This window comes from Chelonia mydas, chromosome 25, assembly GCF_015237465.2.
Source record: "Chelonia mydas isolate rCheMyd1 chromosome 25, rCheMyd1.pri.v2, whole genome shotgun sequence".
Lineage (NCBI taxonomy): Eukaryota > Metazoa > Chordata > Testudines > Cheloniidae > Chelonia > Chelonia mydas.
Window position 1 is genome coordinate 1,438,306 of NC_057858.1, and position 21,522 is coordinate 1,459,827.

General features: G+C 42.3%; 1 protein-coding gene across 2 annotated transcripts in view; it reads left to right on the forward strand.

The window, feature by feature from the left end:
• The window catches only part of ELAVL1 (ELAV like RNA binding protein 1), a 107,311-nt gene extending 93,522 nt beyond the window's left edge, over positions 1-13,789 (forward strand). For both annotated transcript variants that reach the window (XM_037885482.2, XM_043535855.1), the window contains one exon: positions 12,256-13,789. In XM_037885482.2, the coding sequence (XP_037741410.1) occupies positions 12,256-12,580 (325 nt within the window). In that variant the 3' untranslated portion in view covers positions 12,581-13,789. The remainder of the gene's footprint in view (positions 1-12,255) is intronic.
• Positions 13,790-21,522: the final 7,733 nt, after the last annotated feature.

The following is a 21,522-nucleotide window of genomic DNA, read 5'->3' on the forward strand; positions in this document are numbered from 1 at the left end:
ATAAGCTTTTGTGAGCTACAGCTCACTTCATCAGATGCATGTAGTGGAAAATACAGTGGGGAGATTTTATATTCACAGAGAACATGAAACAATGGGTGTTATCATACACACTATAACAAGAGTGATAAGGTAAGGTGAGCTATTACCAGCAGATGGGGGGGCTTCTGTAGTGATGATCAAGGTGGGCCATTTCCAGCAGTTGACAAGAACGTGTGAGGAACAGTAGGGGTGGAGGGAAATAAACATGGGGAAATAGTTTTACTTTGTGTAATGACACATCCACTCCCAGTCTTTATTTAAGCCTAAGTTAATTGTATCCAGTTTGCGAATTAATTCCAATTCAGCAGTCTCTCGTTGGAGTCTGTTTTTGAAGTTTTTTGTTGAAGAATTGCCACTTTTAGGTCTGTAATCAAGTGACCAAAGAGATTGAAGTGTTCTCTGACTGGTTTTTGAATGTTATAATTCTTGACGTCTGATCTGTGTCCATTTATTCTTTTACGTAGAGACTGTCCAGTTTGGCCAGTGTACATGGCAGAGGGGCATTGCTGGTACATGATGGCATATATCACATTGGTAAATGTGCAGGTGAACGAGCCTCTGATAGTGTGGCTGATGTGATTAGGCCCTATGATGGTGACCCCTGAATAGATATGTGGACACAGTTGGCAATGGGCTTTGTTGCAAGGATAGGTTCCTGGGTTAGTGGTTCTGTTGTGTGGTGTGTGATTGCTGGTAAGTATTTGCTTCAGGTTGGGGGGCTGTCTGTAAGCAAGGACTGGCCTGTCTCCCAATATCTGTGAGAATGATGGGTCGTCCTTCAGGATAGGTTGTAGATCCTTGATGATGCGTTGGAGAGGTTTTAGTTGGGGGCTGAAGGTGACGGCTAGTGGCGTTCTGTTATTTTCTTTGTTGGGCCTGTCCCGTAGTAGGTAACTTCTGGGTACTCTTCTGGCTCTGTCAATCTGTTTCTTCACTTCAGCAGGTGAGTACTGTAGTTGTAAGAGTGCTTGATAGAGATCTTGTAGGTGTTTGTCTCTGTCTCTGTCTGAGGGGTTGGAGCAAATGCGGTTGTATCTTAGAGCTTGGCTGTAGACAATGGATCGTGTGGTGTGGTCTGGATGAAAGCTGGAGGCATGTAGGTAAGCATAGCGGTCAGTAGGTTTCTGGTATAGGGTGGTGTTTATGTGACCATCGCTTATTAGCATCGTAGTGTCCAGGAAGTGGATCTCTTGTGTGGACTGGTCCAGGCTGAGGTTGATGGTGGGATGGAAATTGTTGAAATCATGGTGGAATCATGGCTTCTTTTCCATGGGTCCAGATGATGATGTCATCAATGTAGTGCAAGTAGAGTAGGGGCAGTAGGGGACGAGAGCTGAGGAAGCGTTGTTCTAAGTCAGCCATAAAAATGTTGGCATACTGTGGGGCCATGTGGGTACCCATAGCGGTGCCGCTGATTTGATTATCACTACAAAAGGTTCCCTCCCTCCCCCTCCTCTCCCCCCCCCCCCCCCCCCCCGGCTCTCCTGCTGGTAATAGCTCACCTTACCTGATCACTCTTGTTACAGTCTGTATGGTAACACCCATTGTTTCTTGTTCTCTGTGTATATTCAAATCTTCCCACTGTATTTTCCACTACATGCATCCGATGAAATGAGCTGTAGCTCACAAAAGCTTATGCTCAAATAAATTTGTTAGTCTAGTCTAAGGTGCCCCAAGTACTCCTTTTCTAATTGTATTTGCATTCTCCGTTTAATTAGGGTAAATTTTCTTTCATTCAAAGCACTTTCCAGCATTACCAGAATTCTAGGACAGAGACAGAAGAAGAACAAAAATGGAAAAGGACCTAAAGAAAAAGAGAGCAGGAACTAATAGAATTATTGACTAGCTGGCCATCCTGTTGCTTCATTTTTAATCCTGGCAGTCTGATAAGCAGCAGCTTTCACAGGGGCTGGTGCTGGCATTTCTGTTAAGCTCTTAAGATCCACTGATATCAGTATTTTCTACAACAACATTGCCAGTAAAGTTCTGTAGTTCCTCAATTGCAGAAGTATTAGCTTTAGTTATTGATTCAGGTTAATTGTAGACATGTTAATTTAATGGCTATAGAGTATGTTGAAAAGTCTTAGGGATATGTAGTTGCACAAAGGGGCTACATCTCAACCACTAGATTTGTATCAAAGTTATTCTAGGAGAATAATGGTACTAGTTCTGAGTATACAAGCTGCCTTTGATGCAGAGTACATTCATGGTGCTTGATGCAATGTCTGTTAAAGTCAATAAAAGAACTTCCATTGACTTCAGTAGGTGTTTGGTTGGGCCCAAAATGTTATAAGGATGAGAGTGCATGTTTGTTTTTTGCATTGACAATTATCTGATCAAAAAACATTATGAAAGGGATCCAAGAATCTGTTTCTCTTTCACTTGAGTTCTAGAGTTGGATCTTTCCTGTCCCAACATGGGATGCATGACCTTGTAAGTGTAACAGTTTTCCTTAGCCAGCAAGTATCGGCTGGAACTGTTATAAATGCTGGGACTGAGGGCTGCATTAGTATTCATACACACTGGTTTTCGCAACCTCAGTGGGAAGCCACATAGGCCTGGAGGGTATCTGTCCTTGATACCATTCTAGGGACAATATAAATCTGGTCAGAGCTTCCAAATTCGTCTAAACAAATGTGTAGTTCTTATCTGAGTGCTTGCTTATGTCCATTCCAATGTAGGTGTGTGCTCATCCCAAATGCTGGCGCCAGAAAGTGTTTTTCCTCAGGGATCTCCATCGAGTCAGCTCTCTGGCCCCTGGAGTCGCGCCAGTATATCGGGCCTCACCAGCGCTTCAGTTCCTTCTGCCCGCCCATGATGGTCACTGGAACTTCTGCTAATACCGGCTCTGAGTGAACTGGTTCTGTGAAATTGTCAATAGTTACGCTTCAGAGTTCAGTTCAGTTCGTTTCGTAGTGTAGTCAGCGAACCCAGCTTAGCAGGGCTAGCCCTTCCCTGAGCACCGGGATATGCCTTGGTCCCAAGGGTTCAAACTATGTGCATCGTGCCACAAACCAGTGCCAGTTAGTGATCCGTATGCTAGCTGCCTTGTGTGTCTGGGAGACACCCACGTGCAGGAGTTTCAGACCCAGAACAGAAAAGGACAGGGCTTAAGTTCCTCCTCATGGAGGCAGCGCTCAGTCCCCCTTTGGAGCCAAGTCATGGGGACTCAGCATCAAGCATTCAAACTTCGGTGAAACGTACTCTGGTGTCTCTGAGGGAAGCACAGTGCTGTTCCACCTCCCTGGCACCAAGGAAGGACTCCGCACGGATGGCCCGGGACTCCCGGCACAAACGCATCACCGGCGCCGAGGAAGTCAACTCCAGCACGGGACTCTTGCCACTGCTTCATATCGCTGATGCCAAGGAAAAAGCAGAGAGAGACTGGGGTGTTCTCGAACTGCAAGGTCTATGGGCCATAGAGATGTTGACAGTGCGACCTGTGCTGGGCTCCTCAGAGACGCTAGCAGGGTAAACGGTACCATTGACTCTGGCCCCGGGAAGGGAGCCGCTGAATCCGATACCATTGGATTCCCTGCCAAGGGAGGCCATTGGGGTTCAACAGCCCTGGCACTACCATCAAGGCCGGGGGCATTTGTGGCAGCAAGTGACTTACTATCCGTCCTGGTGCTGCCATCACCGGCCATTCAGTAATAGCACTAGAAACAAGGACTGTTGAAGGGCAAGCCAGTCATGATAGCGCAGAGCTGATATCCCTCCCTCCCTCCTGGCACTGTTCTTCAGCACCAGTTGGTTCTGCTCCATCCCGGTCGCTGAGAAATGACTCCTCGGAATCCAATTCAGAAGTGGAGTCCTATGCCTTGTGCGGGAGCAGACACCACTCCGAACAGCAGCACCCTACCGCTGACATGAATCAGGGCATGCTGCCAATAGCCTGGCCGCTGGTACAGTGGAAAATGCCACTGCAGTGCCCATTCTGGAATCCCTGGGCTTTCCAGCCAATCCAGGGCCCCCAGTCCAGAAGGTAGCTCTGGTGAATGAGTCAAGAGCTTCCCCGCCATCCCCATCAGAACGGGGATCAGTCCCTGGTGCTGAGCCCGTACTGAACTACAGGACTCTCCCCCACGGGACCCATCTGGGGCAGAGGGAGAAGTACAGGGGCCAGTGCAGGCTGCTGCTGCTTTCTAGATGAGGTGGAGCTATGGCGTCCACCCAAGATGATTACAGGGTGCACCAGGAGCCTCCTGAGGATGGGTGCTCAAACCCATCCTCAGATGGGTATCCAGGCAGAGGAGTTTTGAATCCTCCCACGCCCTAGTGGATATTTTAGCAGCCTCAGGGCCGTCATGGGTGGTGCCCTGCCATCGAACAGTGCCATCATGGAGCCTGTAAATGCTCTATGGCAGACTCCTGGATCCCGCCAACCTACTGCTAAGAGGATGAAGACAAGGGGTATGAATTTTGGTCAGACCACACCATACCATACCACACCCCCCCACCTCTCCGCTCTTCCCCCCCCCTCCCCCCCCCCCACACACACACAGCGGGCTCACTGATTGTTTCAGCAGTGAATGAAAGGGAGAGACAGGGACAGCAAGGGCCAACTCACAAGGTTAAAGATGCCAAAAAAATTGACCTTTTTGGCAGAATGATCTACACCAGAGGAGATCTCCAGCTCAGGATCGCCAGCCCTCAGGCGCTCCTGGGCTGCTCTGACTGCAACTCCTGCAGTGTAATGGCAAAATTCAGGGAGCTCTTGCCGCAGGGTTCCAGGGGTGAGTTCTGAGCTTGAGTGGAGGAGGGGAAATTAGCGGTCAAGGCATCCCTCTAGGAAGCACTGACTCTGCAACCTGCTCCATGGCTTCTGCAGTGATCAAGAGGCAAAGCTCGTGGCTTCAGTCTTTGGGTTGCCCTATGAGGTACAGCAGATAATTGAGGACCTTCAGTTTGAAGGCAAATTGCTCTTTTCAAAGCAAACAGACTTGAAACTGCGTAGCTTAAAGGACTCTATAGTCATCCTTAAATCCCTAGGACTGCATACACCCGCCTGTCATACACATACAGCTAAGGGTAGCATAAAATCTCTCCTTTACCTGTAAAGGGCTAAGAAGCTCAGATAACCTGGTTGGCACCTGACCAAAAGGACCAATAAGCGGAGAAGATACTTTCAAATCTGTGGGGGAAGGTTTTTGTTTGTGTTTCTGTGTGCTCTCTCAGGAGGCAGAGAGACACCAGGTCAGGGAAATCCATCTCCTCCAAACAATCCTGAAACGAGTCTCTGATTTTACAAAAAGTGTAAGTAAACAAGGCAAGGCACGTTAGGTTATCTTTTGTTTTAGCTTGTGAATTTTCCCTTTGAAGGATACATATTTCCATATTGCAATTTTTGGGGGCTACAGAAGGTACCTATGGTTTGTTGTAAACTACAAACACTACCAATTTACAGTACTTCTCTTCGGCCTGTCAGCAGCTCCTTGTGTGTTCACGAAGTGCTTGACAGTCGTTGCAGCCTTTCTGAGGAGACAAGGGGTTCAGGTCTTTCCTTGCCTAGACGACTGGCTGATCAGAGGTCGGACGAAGGACCAGGTGCAGGCAAATGTAAAGTCAACTTTCCAGGACCTGGGACTGTTGATTAAAAATGCAAAAATCCACCTTTTCTCTGGTTCCAAGGATAGAATTCATAGGGGCAGTCCTCGACTTGATCCAGGCCAGAGCTTTTCTCCAGGAAAACAGGTTCAGAGCTATAGGGACACTCAGAGTCTGAGAGGTCACTCCATCACCACTGTAAGAAACTGCTTAAAGCTCTTGGGGCATAAGGCATCGTGCACCTACGTAGTACAACACGCAAGACTGCGACTCAGACCTCTCCAGCTCAGTGTTTTGAGCATTGGCCTGCTAAACCCAGGGTTGTGAGTTCAGTCTTTGAGGGGGCCATTTAGGGATCTAGGGCAAAAATTGGGGATTGGTCCTGCTTTGAGCAGGGGGTTGGACTAGATCTCCCTTCCAACCCTGATATTCTGTGATTCTATGAAATCTTACTTACATAATGGAATCAAGTTGGCCTGGATGTGAGCTCAGTCACATGGATTGAAAACAAGCTGTAAAAGAAAGGTGAGTGATAAACAGTCATGTGTTGTGTTGGGAAAGTATCTGGAGGTCTCTTCTTATTGGTGGGAGGGATAGCTCAGTGGTTTGAGCGTTGGCCTGCTAAACCCAGGGTTGTGAGTTCAATCCTTGAGGGGACCATTTAGGGATCTGGGGCAAAAACTGGGGATTGGTCCTGCTTTGAGCAGGGGGTTGGACTAGATGACCTTCTGAGGTCCCTTCCAACCATGATATTCTATGATCTAATCTTGGCTAACATTGGTATACATACCAGGTCGACACCATCTGGACAAGATGTTCTCGCTTTCCCTGTCAGTGATTTCCTCCCTCATTTGCTGACTGGTCCCAGGGATGGTATGTGCGGGAATTCCATTCTCGAGATCCCCACTGTCAGTGTGTCTCATCACAAAGGTATTCCTAGTGGGATGCGGGGCTCACTTGGGAACACTCAGAACTCAAGGCCTCTGGTCACCAGAAGAACTCTCGTTGCTCATCAATATGAGGGAACTGGGGGTGGCGCGCCTAGCCTGCCAGGCTTTCCAGTCCCACCTGTAGGGCAACTGCGTGGTGTTCCTCAAAGACAACACAACAGCAAAGTTTTATATAAACAAGCAGGGCGGAGTGCACTCTTCGCCCTTATACCAGGAGGCTGTGGGAATTCTGTATAGCCTATTCGATCCACCTCGAAGCCTCATACCTCTCACGGTCGCAGAATGAGTTAGCGGATCATCTGAGCAGATCCTTTTCCAACCATCACGAGTGGTCAATTCTCCCAGACGTCATGAACACTGTTTTCCAGACGTGGGGAACTCCCCAGTTAGACCTGTACACAACTAAGTACAACAGGAAGTGTCTTCAGTTCTGCTCCTTCCTAGGCCTAAGCCCAGGCTTGCTCGCAGATGCCTTTCTCATCCCTTGGATCAGCTCTTTTACGCATTCCCTTCCATCCCTCTCATACACCGGGTCCTGTTAAAGGCCAGAAGCGACAAGACACATCTGATCCTGATAGCCTAGCTGCTTCAACACTAGCTCAGCGCACTCCTAGATTTCTCGGTGGATACACCAATCAGCTTGTCACTGTTTCCAGATTTGATCTCTCAAGATCATGGACATCTATGTATCTGAACCTCAAATCTCTTCACCTCACGGCATGGAAGCTCCATGGCTGAACTCAGCAGAACTGGCTTCCTCCGGGCCTGTTTGCTAGGTGCTTTTAGGGAGCAGAAAGCCATCTAATAGAGCCACTTATCTGGCAAAGTGGAAGAGATTTCTCTATCTGGTCAGCACAAAAGGGTGTTTCACCTACCAAGTCATCACCGCCCTTCATTCTGGAACATCTCCACCTAAAGCTGCATGGCCTAATGGTGTCATCCATATGGGTCCATCTAGCTGCAATCTCAGCCTTTCGCCCATGGGTGAACAGCAGTCAGTCTTCTCAAACTCAGTCTGTGGCCATTTCCTTAAGTGGCTGGAATGGCTATACCCACAGGTATGCCAGCCGTTACCTCATTGGGACCTCAATTTGGTGCTGGCAAGGCTAACAGGACCCCCATTTGAACTGCTGGCAATGTGTTCTCTGCTTTATCTGTCTTGAAAGGTGGCCTTCCTAGTCTCCATTACTTCTACCAGAAGGGTTTCAGAGATCCGAGCTCTTACCTCTGAGCCACCCTACATCGTCTTCAAGGACAAGATACAATTGTGGCCATACCCGTCCTTTCTGCAAAAGGTTGTCTCATAATTTCATAGTAAGCAGGATATTTTTCTGCCAGTCTTTTATTCTAACCCACATGCAAACAGGGATGAACAGAGACTCCACTCACTGGATGTGAGATGTGCACAAGCGTTTTTCATAGAAAGGACTAAACCCTTTCGGAAGTCCACACAGCTGTTTGTAGCCATCGCGGACAGAATGAAAGGGCGTCCGGTCTTGGCCCAGAGAATATCATCGTGGATCACTTCCTGTATCCGCACATGCTATGACCTGGTGAAGGTCCCAACTCCTCAGTTGACAGCCCATTCTTCAAGAACTCAGGCATCATCTACTGTGTTTGATGCAGGTTCCGATTATCTGTAGAGCAGCGACGTGGTGGTCAGTCCATGCGTTTGCATCACACTACATCATCATCTAGCAACCTAGAGATGGTGCAGGCTTTGGCTGAGCGGTGCTACAATCAGCGTGCCAACCAACTCTGATCCCTCCACCTGCACAACTGCTTGGGAGTCACCTACATTGGAATGAATGTCAGCAAGCACTCAAAGAAAAAACAGTTACTAATCTCCTGTAACTGTTATTCTTCGAGATGTTTCTCATGTCCATTCCAAAATCACCCCACCTTCCCCTCTGTTGGAGTTGGCCAGCAAGAAGGAACTGAAGGGGTTGCGGGGTCCTATATACTGGTGCTATGAGGGGGCACTAGAGCTGACCCAACAGATATCACCGAGGGAAAAACTTTCTGGCAGCAGTGCTTGGGGAGTGCACACCTACATTGGAATGAACATGAGCAACACATCTCGAAGAACAACAGTTATGCGAGGTTAGTAACTATTTTTTACTGTGGATGCATCTTGCGTGGAATGGAGAGCCCACAGAGAAGAGCTTCACTTCAACAGAACTTGGTCTGTCTAGGCCAATGGTTCTCAAACTTACTTGATCAGCTCCCCTCCCCTTCTTTGTCTGTAGTCGTTTAGGCCCCTCCCCTCCCCCACAAGTACAAATACCGCAACCCAGCTCTGAAGGCAGAGCGGAGAGCAGCGGCTGCTGGCCGGGCACCCAGCTCTGAAGGCAGCGCCATGCCAGCATCAGCACAAAAGTAAGGCTGGCAATGTGAAAAGTGATATTCGTCAATATCACTTTGCACAGCAGACTTAGTGCCCCATTGTCACCCTTACTTCTGCGCGGCTGCTGCTGCCACCCTAGGCTCTCAGCTGGAGCCCCACCACCTTCAGGTGAGGGATTGGGGGCAGGAGGAGAGAGCCATAGCCTGGGCTACTTCCTGGTGAGGGACTGAGTGGGGCGGGGGAAAGGAGAGCCCCATTAGCCCCTTTGCTGTCCCATTTCCCCACCTCCCAGGAGCATACAGCCCTTCTGCATAAACCCCAGCCACCCTGGGGCCGACCGAGAGCTCTACAAAAATCAGAAAAAGCACACAGCTCGTGCCTCCCTTGGGAGGCCCGCCCCATAGTTTGAGAACTGCTGGTCTAGGCAAAGCAATAGCACATTGTTACTGAATGCTCTTATTTCACTTGGTACTGCTCTCTGACCCATTGTTCACTGTTTCAGGCTGGAAAGCCTGCAACATGAAGGTTTTGTCAACACCCATCTGGTAAAGGATGGACTGTCCTCCCTATCCATGGCTAGAATCTAATTGTAACTACTCAGAAGAAAAGATCTGGACGTTGGAGACATCTCAATAAAACCCTCTGCTCAGTGTGCAGATGAGGTCAAAACAAACTAGTCATTAAATTATGATAAAAGAGTAGAGTGATTTTGAAACCATCGTATCATCATTATGTAAACTGAGGGAACACTCTCACATTGAATGCTATATACAGTTCTGGTCATGTCATCCCAAAAAGGATGCAACTAGAATAGGAGGATCTAGGGAAGGACAAGTAAAATGTTTGCAAGTATGAAAGGATGTTGGTGTTGAAAAGATTAGATCTCTAGTTTAGAAACGAGACTGAGAGGACATGACAGAGGTATGTAAAATAGTGAATGGTATAGAGAAGGTAAGTGAAGCTTTAATATTTATCCTGCCTCATAATACTAGAACAAGAGAGCAACCAGGAAAATTAGAAGCCAGCAAATTTAACGCTGATAAAAAGAAATACTTGTTTGTACACTGGTGGAAGTCTTGGCCACAGAATATTAAAGCTGTGAGCGTAGCAGGTCACTGTATGCTCGAAAGCTTCTCTCTTTCACCAGCAGAAGTTGTTCCAGTAAAAGATATTCCCTTCCCTACGTTGTTTCTATAATATCCTGGGACCAACACGGCTACAACAACACTGCATAGCCTTTGTTTGGCAATGTGTCTGTTTATACTCTCTTGTGGTTTTGGGTGCATCGTATCCCACTCTGCTTTTTCTTAATTTTAAACGTGTTGTCCATGTTTGTTTACAGAAAATGCTTGTTGCAGTTCTCTTGGTAGTTTCCTTTAGGAACATCCCTGTAGCTTTTTAGTCTCAAGAGTGAGGAATCTGTTGAGCTGGGTATTATTGTATATACACATTAGCCTATCCACCCTGTTCACCACTGGAAGTTGGTTTTTCTCCTCTTTAGAGTATTTTCACTTGTTGCCATGACCATAACCAACGGTTAGAATGCTGGGTGAGGGCTGGAGGCATCTGAGTTTGACAGCAAGAGGTGCAATAAAGCACTGACTGCAGGAACCCAAGATTGTGTATCTTCAAAGAATGATTTATAGGAAAATAGGCTTCTCCTTCCAAGTAAGACTTGGATAAACAAATGAAAGCTCAAGGTTTTCATTCGAAGAACCAGAAACGTAACACACACAAGAAAACAAAAACTATTTTATTTTTTTAAAGTGAGAACTGCTTGATGGGATATAAGATGTTAGTCATCAGATCACTTGGATCTGCTCAGTAAAGAATTGTACAAGAAGTGCAATTTTTGTATATCAGAAAGTTTGTTTTGAGCACTTAATGTGTGGACTACCAATGTACAGAAGCCTTGCATGCTTCAGTGTGCTTTTAGTAGGCTAACAACTTTCTCAGCTATAGCATAATACTACACAGTAGTTCTGGAGTCACATGGAACCACAAATTTAGATTGTTAAATATATAAGTGCATGGGATCACCGTTAAAATTGTGCCTTTGGCCTTAACTTTGACACTTGCTGATTTTTTGAGTGCTTAACTGTGCAACCCTAATGCTTCATTAAAATAATTTTATTGATTTAATTTCCTAGGTCGTCAGAATAGAAGTGGGGGATGAAATAGCTACAGGTGTGGGACGTTGGTTGGGGAGGGAAAGAAAAAAATAAGAAAAAAGCAAAACAGAAAAGAGCAAAGGTTCAGAAATTCTGAGACACCTCTGGCTCATTGTGCAGGAGGAGTCAAGACCGGATTCTGGGGGAGAGAAAGAAGGGGAGAAATGTATATTGGGGGTGAGGAAGGACAGGCATATTGGGTCTGGTTCTCTTCTCATATGTGTGTAAATCAGGAGTCCACTCCAGGGAAGTCACTGGAGTTTTACTCGTGTAAAATGGGTGTAAATGAAAGTAGACTCAACCCCATTGGATTTACATTTTAAAAAAGAAGTACTATTTTTAAATTATACATTCATGGATAATTTATATTTGGCAGAAGAAACTTTACAATCAATATTTAAAAACAGAAGTGGCTATTTAATAAATTAGAAATGATTTGTTACTGGAATTAAACATAATCAGTTATGCAAATGTGTTACCAAAATTAAATCAGAATACACTGGAAGTGACATTAACGGTGTACCTAGGAATTGGGGGTTATTCCAGCTAACGTGCACTTTCTAGGGAAACTCTAGTAGTTCCCTGCCTACTGTGGTAGGGACTATGAGGTGTCTGCCTGTCGTCAGGCTAGCAGCCAGTTGGAAGCAGGAGTGTTTCGCTGCTGCGTTATGGTGGAGAAGGGTTCAAGCTGTGTCTGCTGCCACAGAAACCCCTTTGTCTGGCGAGACCCCAAGACACTGCTGTAAAGGCAGGATCAGCTCTAGGAGGGAATTGGGCACAAGCCCCTTGTAGACAAAGATAAGTTGATTTAAGGCTGGTTGGGGCGTATGGGAGGGATTCTTGGCCTATTTTTAAGCACTGAGTAGTTCCATATTGCTGCTCTAAGTCATCCCTAATAGTGTATGTGAGTATCTAAACCAGCCTTGTATATCCTGTTTGATTGTCACATCACCAGGCAACTCTTTCATTGCCTATCTGTTCTTATGCAGTTACCCATTAATGTAGACACATTGCTGAATTTAACTCTTCTCTCATCAGCTGCCAGTTTGATTGTCCTATGATAAATGGGGAAGGTGAAACATTTTACTCTGACTAGAAGTTTTGATGCTTATATAGAAAATATTCAGTTGCTTCCCTTTCAAGTTAATTTGCTTGATTGTATTGAACTTTTACATGAAATATTGTGCTTTTTATTTGCTAGGTTCTCTCCTATGGGTGTAGATCACATGAGTGGGCTTTCTGGTGTAAATGTTCCAGGAAACGCATCTTCTGGCTGGTGTATCTTCATCTACAACCTTGGTCAAGATGCTGATGAGGGAATCCTCTGGCAGATGTTTGGCCCCTTTGGTGCGGTTACCAATGTGAAAGTTATTCGAGATTTCAACACCAACAAGTGCAAAGGTTTTGGTTTTGTGACCATGACAAACTATGAAGAAGCTGCAATGGCCATAGCAAGTCTTAATGGCTACCGCCTGGGGGACAAAATCTTACAGGTTTCCTTCAAAACCAACAAGTCCCACAAATAACTTGCTCGTGCTTTTTGTATGGAATAGATAATTGAGTGACAGAAGTTAAAACATTTTTGTTAGTGTAAAACTCATTTTGCGCCAATTTTCACAAGTGTTTGTCTTAGTCTAAATGAGAAGTGAAAAAGGTTTTTATACTCTGGGATGCAACTGACATGTTCAAATGTTTGAAATCCCACAATGTTAGACCAATTTTAAGTTCCTTAAGTTATTTCATTAAAAATATATATTAAAAAAACCATAAAATCTTAAGTAGATTACATTAACTAGACCCTCTGGATGGTGGTAAAATTGGAGCATGCTTTCACTTATGAGACTAACATTTGTTCTATTGAACGTTGTCTGCAAAAACTGGAAGTTTTTTTTTTTATTTTTTTTATTTTAAACTATCAAGTGGACGCTGTTAGTATGGTCCTCCCCTCAGTCCCCAATAGCCTGGTAAAAAAGGTTGAGAAATACTGATGTTGGCAGTACATTGCTTTTTAAAGTGATTTTCATTGCTACATCTAGTTGAGGATTAGACTTCATAACATGCAGGTCTTGTAAGTAGTAGCATGCCAGCATAACTTTTAACACCATTGATGAGGTAAGTTGCGCACTGAACAGTGGCCAAGTTGTCAAATCAAAAGGTTTTACAAAAAATTTTAAGCCCAGTTTTTCATAGGAATGGACCAAAGAGTTTCAGAGAAACTCGGAAGATTTCAGAGTCAAAACGAAACTCCAAAAACAGTGTGAATATGTTTTTTACTTTATCAAACTGAATTTCTTCTGTCCAAATATTTAATGCATGATGCACTACTTACTGGTACATTGTAATGCAGCAAGATAATTATTCAGTTTCAAAGATCATTATAGTTTGAATTCCTAAGGGTAGTTCCATTTTGTAAAAACAGTTATAAACATTTGAGCATTGTATTTCTCGCATCCCTTCTAACGAGTGCTAGATTTTTCTATTTTAATAGGATTTTGTTTTGACAACTAGCTTTACTTATTGAACACTCAGCAGAAAAGTACTTACTACTTGCAAGTTAGATATTAACAAAAAACTGATTTGTAGATTTAAAGATTAATCCCCCAAGTTTTCTGCAGACTGCCTTGAAACTTTGAGTTGTTCTGTTTGTTAATTTTCTTTTGCTTTTTTGTGTTTTTTGTTTGTTTGTTTTTACTTTTGCATTTAAGATCATTAAATTTGATTTTGTTTTGCTCGAATTTTGTTTTGTTTTTTATTTTATATTATTTTTTTTGCCAAGTATTGCACAAAGTGTCCAATATTAAGAGTATTGCTTTAAAGTACTACAGGTCTTCATTAAAATTAAAATCCATTAATCTGTCCTTTTGACAGATCAGTAGGAGAAAATATTTGTGTGAAAACAAAAGCATTACAATAAATGTGTCGCATAGAAAGTATGTGCCAGACACTGAGTTAAACACACACATGTTGCTTTGTAGACAGACTGAACAATATTTCTTTTATTAAAAATGTGCTATGTAAGGTATGTAGGTACATAGTTAGTGAGCATGAGTAGGGACTTCACCTGACAAACTATTGCAAGAATATTATCTGTGTTTTGTCACCAGAGTTCAGAGGAAATGCAGAAATTGGGACAACTTGTCAGCAATTATCTTTTGAGTGAACCTGTGCCAATCCCAAAGAGCTAATGAGTAGTCATTTCAGATTCTGGAGGCAGTCCCATGCAGAATTGTTTTTGTTTGTATGGTGCCCAAACATTGGCTGTTTAAGATCCTATCTTACATCACAACTATGATTTCTCTTTTTTCAACATCAGGGCCTTCAATCCTGTGCTGGCGCTGGAATTCTGTGCTCTCCCTTCCTATACTTCATTGTTTGGTTCTTTACTCATTCTTCCGTCAGCTGTTGGCCTTTCCTTTAATCTGCAGCATGCACTATTTGCTGTCAGCAGCCGGTCATTTACTGCCCTAATGATTGGCTGTTTGTGGTTGTACACAGCCTCTCTCTGCTGGCTTCAGGAGAGCCCAGCAAGAGCAGAGCTCTTTTCCAAGAGCTCTAGCAATGTTGAGTGAGCTGCCTTGGCTCTAGTGCAGTATATTAAAGTGCTTTCTGCTGCCTAATGTGTGCTATCTTTCCATTTTTGCCATTCCCATTTATTCCATGCCCCAAACCTTTGAGAAGCACAGTCAGCATCAGACAGTTGTAGGATAATGTCCTCCAAAACCAGCAGCTGCCACCAGGTAAAAGGTAGACAGTGGGCCCTCTATGAGCTCCTCCTTGGGCAGGCTGCTATTTCCAGTGTTTCCTCTCCATCACTCATGTTTCCTTCCAGTGAGTCCTTCTTTTCCTGTATCCTGTGGCGAGATACTAGTTTTGGGGGGTTCAGCAGCTGTATCAGGGTTACTTTACGCATATCTCCATGTTAGATCTGAGGTTCTTATTTAAATAAAGTCCTCTCACTGTGTCCCATCAACTCTTTTACCAGCCCTAGACTCCTCCAGGAGAGTGCATTTTTTAAAGATCCAAGAACCTTCCTTGTAGTTCCCTTCATCTCATGACTCATTAAGAAACATTTTAGTGGGAGCAGGGCTGCTGCTGTAAAGGGCATGGTAGATAGTTGCACAGACCAGTCTTTAAAATGAGATTGATGCCTTTGTGGTATTAAATCATTAAAACTGCATTGGCCCATGCAGCCACATCAAAAGCTTCACTGTTGTGAGCTTGCCAAACCTTGCTCTTAAAACAGAGTAATGGCAACTCTTTGCACTATCCTCGAATACTTTGACATGGCTCTCCTTTGTTGGCTGCTTCGTACAACATTAACGATTTTTTCCTTCCCATACACCTCTGCACAGTAAGACTGAGGCACAACGTCCTGGTTTCACACTTGGGGATGCAGACACTGTTTCTAGAACCCATCTGGTCCAAGTTTCCTTTAGCAATTTTGGGGGGAACCCTTAATCTCTCAATGAGGCCATTCACCTGAGCAAACTACCATTCACCTAGGCAGGAGCAAATCAGGAAGAGGTACATTCATTTAATTCCTCCGGGGATAATGCGAGACAGATAAAGCTACAAGTCTCCCTTTCAGTCCTCCAGGTCTAGGGGCCACTTTATATCTGGCGAGAGACTGTTCTCAAAGTCCTTTTTTGTCACTGTTCGTAACGACTCCAATCTGACTCCCCAGGTGGAGAGAAATTGAGGCATGTGTTCACATTACTTTTTGATAACTAACCGGATGGCTAGTTCTGACCCGTACCAGACCTGCTTTCTCTCAGTCCCTCTGTTTCCATCCTGAATCCTGCACTCTTTACACTCTCCATTCTAATAAGATAAATCAATGATTTCTTCTGCTTGGTGGCTTAGAAGTGTGCATGCCTTGGTGTGCCCAGTCATCCAGCCTACCACATGCTTCCATTTCTACCTGGACCAACCACTTCCAGCATTGCAGTTGTACTTTTTGGCCTCTTATCCCTCAGGGAGTGTACAAAAATCATAACTATCATCATACCCATCCCTAAGACAGAGGGCATTCAAGGATTTCATTATTTGGATGACCAAGTAATGCAGATACCTTTCAGATGGCACATCTATGTTTCCATTTGCTTTTGTCTGTTTTCCGTGATTCTGGCTTCATGAACTTCCCTATTCCTTCTCAAAACCTTGTTAATGTAGGGGCCTATTTTCACACCAGAGGCATGATACATTTCTCATCAGACACAGAAGGCAAGTAAGATAAAGGAAACTGTCAGGTCGTGCCTGCTGAACCAATTTATCCTGATCAGTCTCTATAGCAGGCAAACTACAATGAGTAGCACTACATATAAGAATTCTTCTGGCCTTCGTTTTGTCTGAGATAGTTGGAAAGACTCCCTGGGATCCTTAATGTATTTTCTCTCCAGGTCCAGACATCACTCCAGTGGTGTTGCATAAGAAATCCCTATTAAAGGGCAATTTGCTATTAGAGTAATCTGTTTCCAGGATAATTCTGTCACCAGAATTACAAGGTTTCAAAGGATGGAGCGTGCACTTGGGTCACAGACTGTGTCAAGGGTTCTAGTTCAAAGAAGCTAAGAATCTAAATTTCATGGAACTAAGGACAATAGGTCTGGAGGGCACAGGGTTTTCTTCATTACCTCTACTCACCAGCCATTCTGATTGAATGTGAAAACAGAATCTTTGCAGTTTATATAATCTCCAAAAATGAGCCCATTTTTAATTCATATCCACCTATGTTCAAGGCAACCTGCATACTCAAAGGGATTGACAAGTGAGAACATCAATAGAACAAATCAGTGATGCTACAGACCTTTTTTTATGTGGGTCTACCCACAAGTGGATCTGTTTGCTTCATTTAACAATATTCAGCTACCTCCATTCTTCCCCAAACACAGAGGTTCCTGGGTTTTGGAAGGTGGATTCCTTTTCCTATTGATCAAGCACAGTTGTTTGCCTTTGCTCCTGTAACACTCTTTTGACTGTTTGGAGACTGACAAGGATGATCCTTCAGAACCTTGGGTACTCATCTCAGCTGATAGAAATCGTACAGAGGGCATGGAAGACCTTCCCTCAGAGTTGGATGACTGATCTTGCTGTTTGCATTAATGCTCTTCCATAGATGTGTACACTTCTCTTCATGCCACTCTGTCCTTCATCCTGGAATTTCAGTTGGATGGTCTGGCATCATTCCTTCTGTTTACCTGTTCTTTGTATTTGTTCATCTTTCCAAGCATTTCTTGGGGCTGTTGCTCCAATCAGGCTCTTGTAGGGCCAGAGTTTGGATACTAAACACATTGTCTGCATAGGGCTTCTTCCAGAATTTGGTATGGGCATGGCTACCTGGCAGTTCTTGCATGACTGGTGGAGTTTCACTCCAAGATGAGACAATTTTATAGGTAGGGCAAAACTATCCTAATTATAACCATGGAATGACTTCTAAAACTCCATTAAAATGTTCTGGGCTTTAGCTATTGTTAAGACATTTTTTAAAAGTATTAGATTAAATATTTTAATCTGGTAAAATTCAATGTTTTCAAATGAATTGAAAAAGTATTCAGAAACTGGCTTTTCCCAGTCCGTCTTATTTATATTAATATAATATAAGTAATATTTCTTAAACCCTGCAACAATTCACTTTTTGTTTGCTTCACAAGATCCCATTATGGATGGCATTCACCCTTGTGTAGAAGGGTTAACAACAAGGCCCGCGTGCCACTTTAGCCTTCACTATAGGCTTGTGTTGGTCAGTAGCACAGGGAATTTCACTTTAAAAGCAAAAAATAAATACATAAAATTATAATGCTGCTATGTGCTTTTGTACAAGATGCAAAAATAAATACAACTCTTTCACATGAGCTGGCAGCAACAAAATAATACCGAGAATCATGAAAGCTATGAACTGAGATGAAGTAAAGCAACTTCTCGTAGTGGTTTTTAGTCTGTTCCAAATATATTGACCCCTTGATTCTCCTATTTGCAAACTATTCCCATGCACTAAAGTAAGCAGGAGGGTATCTTTATCCTTGAAGCTGTTGCATCGTAAGATTTTTGGTTCATTTATGATCCTGTGCCCCCACTCCACTATGAGGTCTGGAGGGGGGTGGTACTGAGCCAAAACAGTCATGGTGCCTCCTGCCCCTGAGCTTATGGCAACCCCTCCTCTTCAATTCTTTTGGTTTGGGACTGTGAAGGATTTCAAGATCATGCTGGGGATGGAAGGGGAAGAGTAGAAGGCATCATTCTCCAGGGCAATATCCCCTCAGTGGTGTATGTCTAAACTTTTTTCTTTCCCCTTGGTTGTTTTTGGTTTTTTTTCAGCACATCCGCATCATGATAGTATCAGAAAACACACTGAAAATATTGAGGTATTCAAGTCCTTGGAATAGGATATGAATTTCTCACTGCAGTTAATTGTAGGTGGTCAGTATATGGTCACTTACTTTATTGCAGGTGACCAAATGGGTTTGAATACCTTTACTCCTAAAGGTTTGTAAGTCAGCTGTTTTTAACATTGTTTTTATAGGAGCATGCAAAGTTGTAGCAATGTTACTTTTACAAAGCAATTCAAAGTTTTAGAATAAGATACTGTAGCTGTTACTATAGAGACAGCTTTCAGCAATTGAATTAAGCCTCAACTAAAATGTCACTTTTTCCTAAAAATGAAATCCAGTCTTTGTGAATGCTAAATTTCAAATGTGAATATTTCCCAGCCTTCTTATAAGCAGTTACATAATTTTATGTTTAATGTTCTGGTTAGGCAATAAAATGGAGGTTCTTCAAAAATTTCAGAAAAGGGTCTCGGCTTCCGTATATGCTAAACTGGAATGATTAAAGTTAAATATGTACAGTTTATAATTGCATAATATGTACTTCTAATTAATTTTATAAGGATGTCCCCAAATGTACTTGATTAGTTCTAACAAAAATTTGCTTATTGGAATTAGGACTTCTAAGAATTACCTGTAAAATGTTAGTTTGTGGAAACTTTTTTTAAAAAATGCACAACTTTTTAATGAAATATTGGTGATGATGTCATGGTTTTCTGTACTTCTCAAAAGTAAAACACAGAGCACCTTCCACATAGGGCTTTCTGTCATAATACTACCTCTGATATAAGGTTACCGAATTTTGACTTCCAAAATGGGAAGTTTGTATTGTTGTTGAACAAGCACCTTATTACACCATTTCAATTTTGGGGGGAGGGGGCTCCTAACAATTAGTTTTAGGGAGAAGGGACCAAATTCACGCCTACTATGGACAGGCACATCTCCTTTTAAGTCAGTGGAGTTGCATTCATTTAGTCAAGGACCGAATTTGTCACTTAGTGTGTACCACATTTTCTTTAATCTCTATATTTGTTGGCAGAAGAGTCTTCTGCTGTGCTGAAGGCAGGTTCCTGAACATTATGTCTGCACTTCCTGTTAATGCTGGGAAATCCCAGCACCGTAGGATTGATAGAGGAATATATCGATCAAAAGGCTAAGCATTGTGATCTATAGTATATGCTACTGGGTTTCTGCTACATTATGAAAATACATGGATTTCAAAGAAAACACAATGACCCCACTTCCATTTTTAAGTTGAGGTACTTGTGTAATGCACAACTTAGTGTGTCCAAGGTATAACCAATAGAATTGAAAATTGAAGTTTAACTTCTCTCTAAATTTCTTGTCTTAGTTCTAATCAGGTACAGCATTATTTTTTCTGTACGGTTTTTTGTAGCATTCATATGTAGTAAAATATATTTAATAAAAAGTTAGGTGTATATTTTTCCCTGTGCATGATAAAAACACAATTGATGTTAAAGCTTTTATGATCTCTAAAACAGAACACAAAGCATCCAGTGAGTGGCTTTGCCTTTAAAACTTGTTGTTGCTTTGTTCAATCTTGCTGCAATTCTCTGTTGTATATCACACGTGGTAAACAATTTACAAGGACAATTTTAACTAGAAATATTTTTCTGTTGAGTGGAATTTTCAACACTAAATTCTTTTGTTGATGATGGAAATTCAGTAATAGTGGAACAGCCACCTGAAATCTTGAAATATTGTTACTATGTTCACATTTTAGAAACTTCATTCTCATATTAACTATTGTTTATTTTTAAACATTTTTAAACAACCTTTCAGTGATAAAGCTAAACTTTTTCACTTGGTCATTAAGAAGAAAATGACTTGAGACATTTGAAGCATCATAAGTTGGGATAAACCTTTATTTGACCAGTAAGTTTGAATAACATTGTACTTCTAGTCTATTTACTGATTTCATTTCCCTTAACTTATGTAACCTTTTGTTTATAAAGTAATCTGTTTGTGGGACAGAAGGCTTTATCAATTGTTTCCCATACTGTACGCTATATCGTTAATCATTTTGTATATTAGTATGTTTTTAAGTTATTGATTTGTTTTATATCAAATAATTTATTTTTCAGGTACCATTTTTCATTTTAACTTTGTTTTTACATGGGTTTATTTAAAATAAAGTATGACACTGCTTTCCAAATGTCTAAAATGAAGTTGAATCCCATTGTGTTATTTTGAGAGCGTTTATGTAATTATTTTAGTAGTAGTTGCAGAAATGTGCAAAGTCCAACTTCTGTTTGCATTTTGATTCATATTCTTGGAAGTTCTTAGCAATGTTTTTTAAACAACAAAACAACTGAGTTTTGATATTCAAGAACATTGAATCTTTAAAGGACCTATGAAAGAAGAATCAATTTTCTGGAACCGTGGGGGTGGAGTTACCAGCATTCTGTTTTCTAAATGGTATTCTCAAAATTAATAAAAACAAAACACAAAAATGTTTTACTCCATTTTCAGAATTTTTAAAAATACTAAGTAAATAATCTGTAACAGGGTTTTTTGTTTTTTTACCACATGTTCATTACTATTTTTATTAAACCCTTGTTCAAAATGTTTTCATTATGTTAGTAAGTGAACTGGAATGAAAACTAATGTATTTTCAAATATAAAATCACAATTAAGGCTTTTATGTAATATTTACTGAATTGTTCAAATACTTACCTGTTTTCTCCACAGGAATTGGGTTATTGTTGTACACTGTACATGAATTTAATTTATTGGAATAGTGACATTTTTCAGAAGCATTTGAATTATGTTCATTCATGAAATGAGATAATCAGGGTTACTACAGTTTTGATTTTTAGTACTTGTAATGTTATCAACAGAGTGGGAATTAAAATAAGACACCTGGTTTACTTTTTACTTTTCAGGTAAAATGTTGTTGTTTTTCTACCAAATGATGGCAGTTACCTTGGCTGAAAGATTTTTATTTTAACCAGATCATAGTCTGAATTGCAAATCTAAGTTTGAAAATTTGAGGAGCTTTCTACCTGAAAATGAGAACCTTCCACCCCGTCTTCAAATCAGATGGGAAGGTGAAGTGAACTTCAATTGATCCCTTTCCCTGCCTCACTTCTAAATGTTGCCTTTTCTTTGAGGCAGTGGTAACA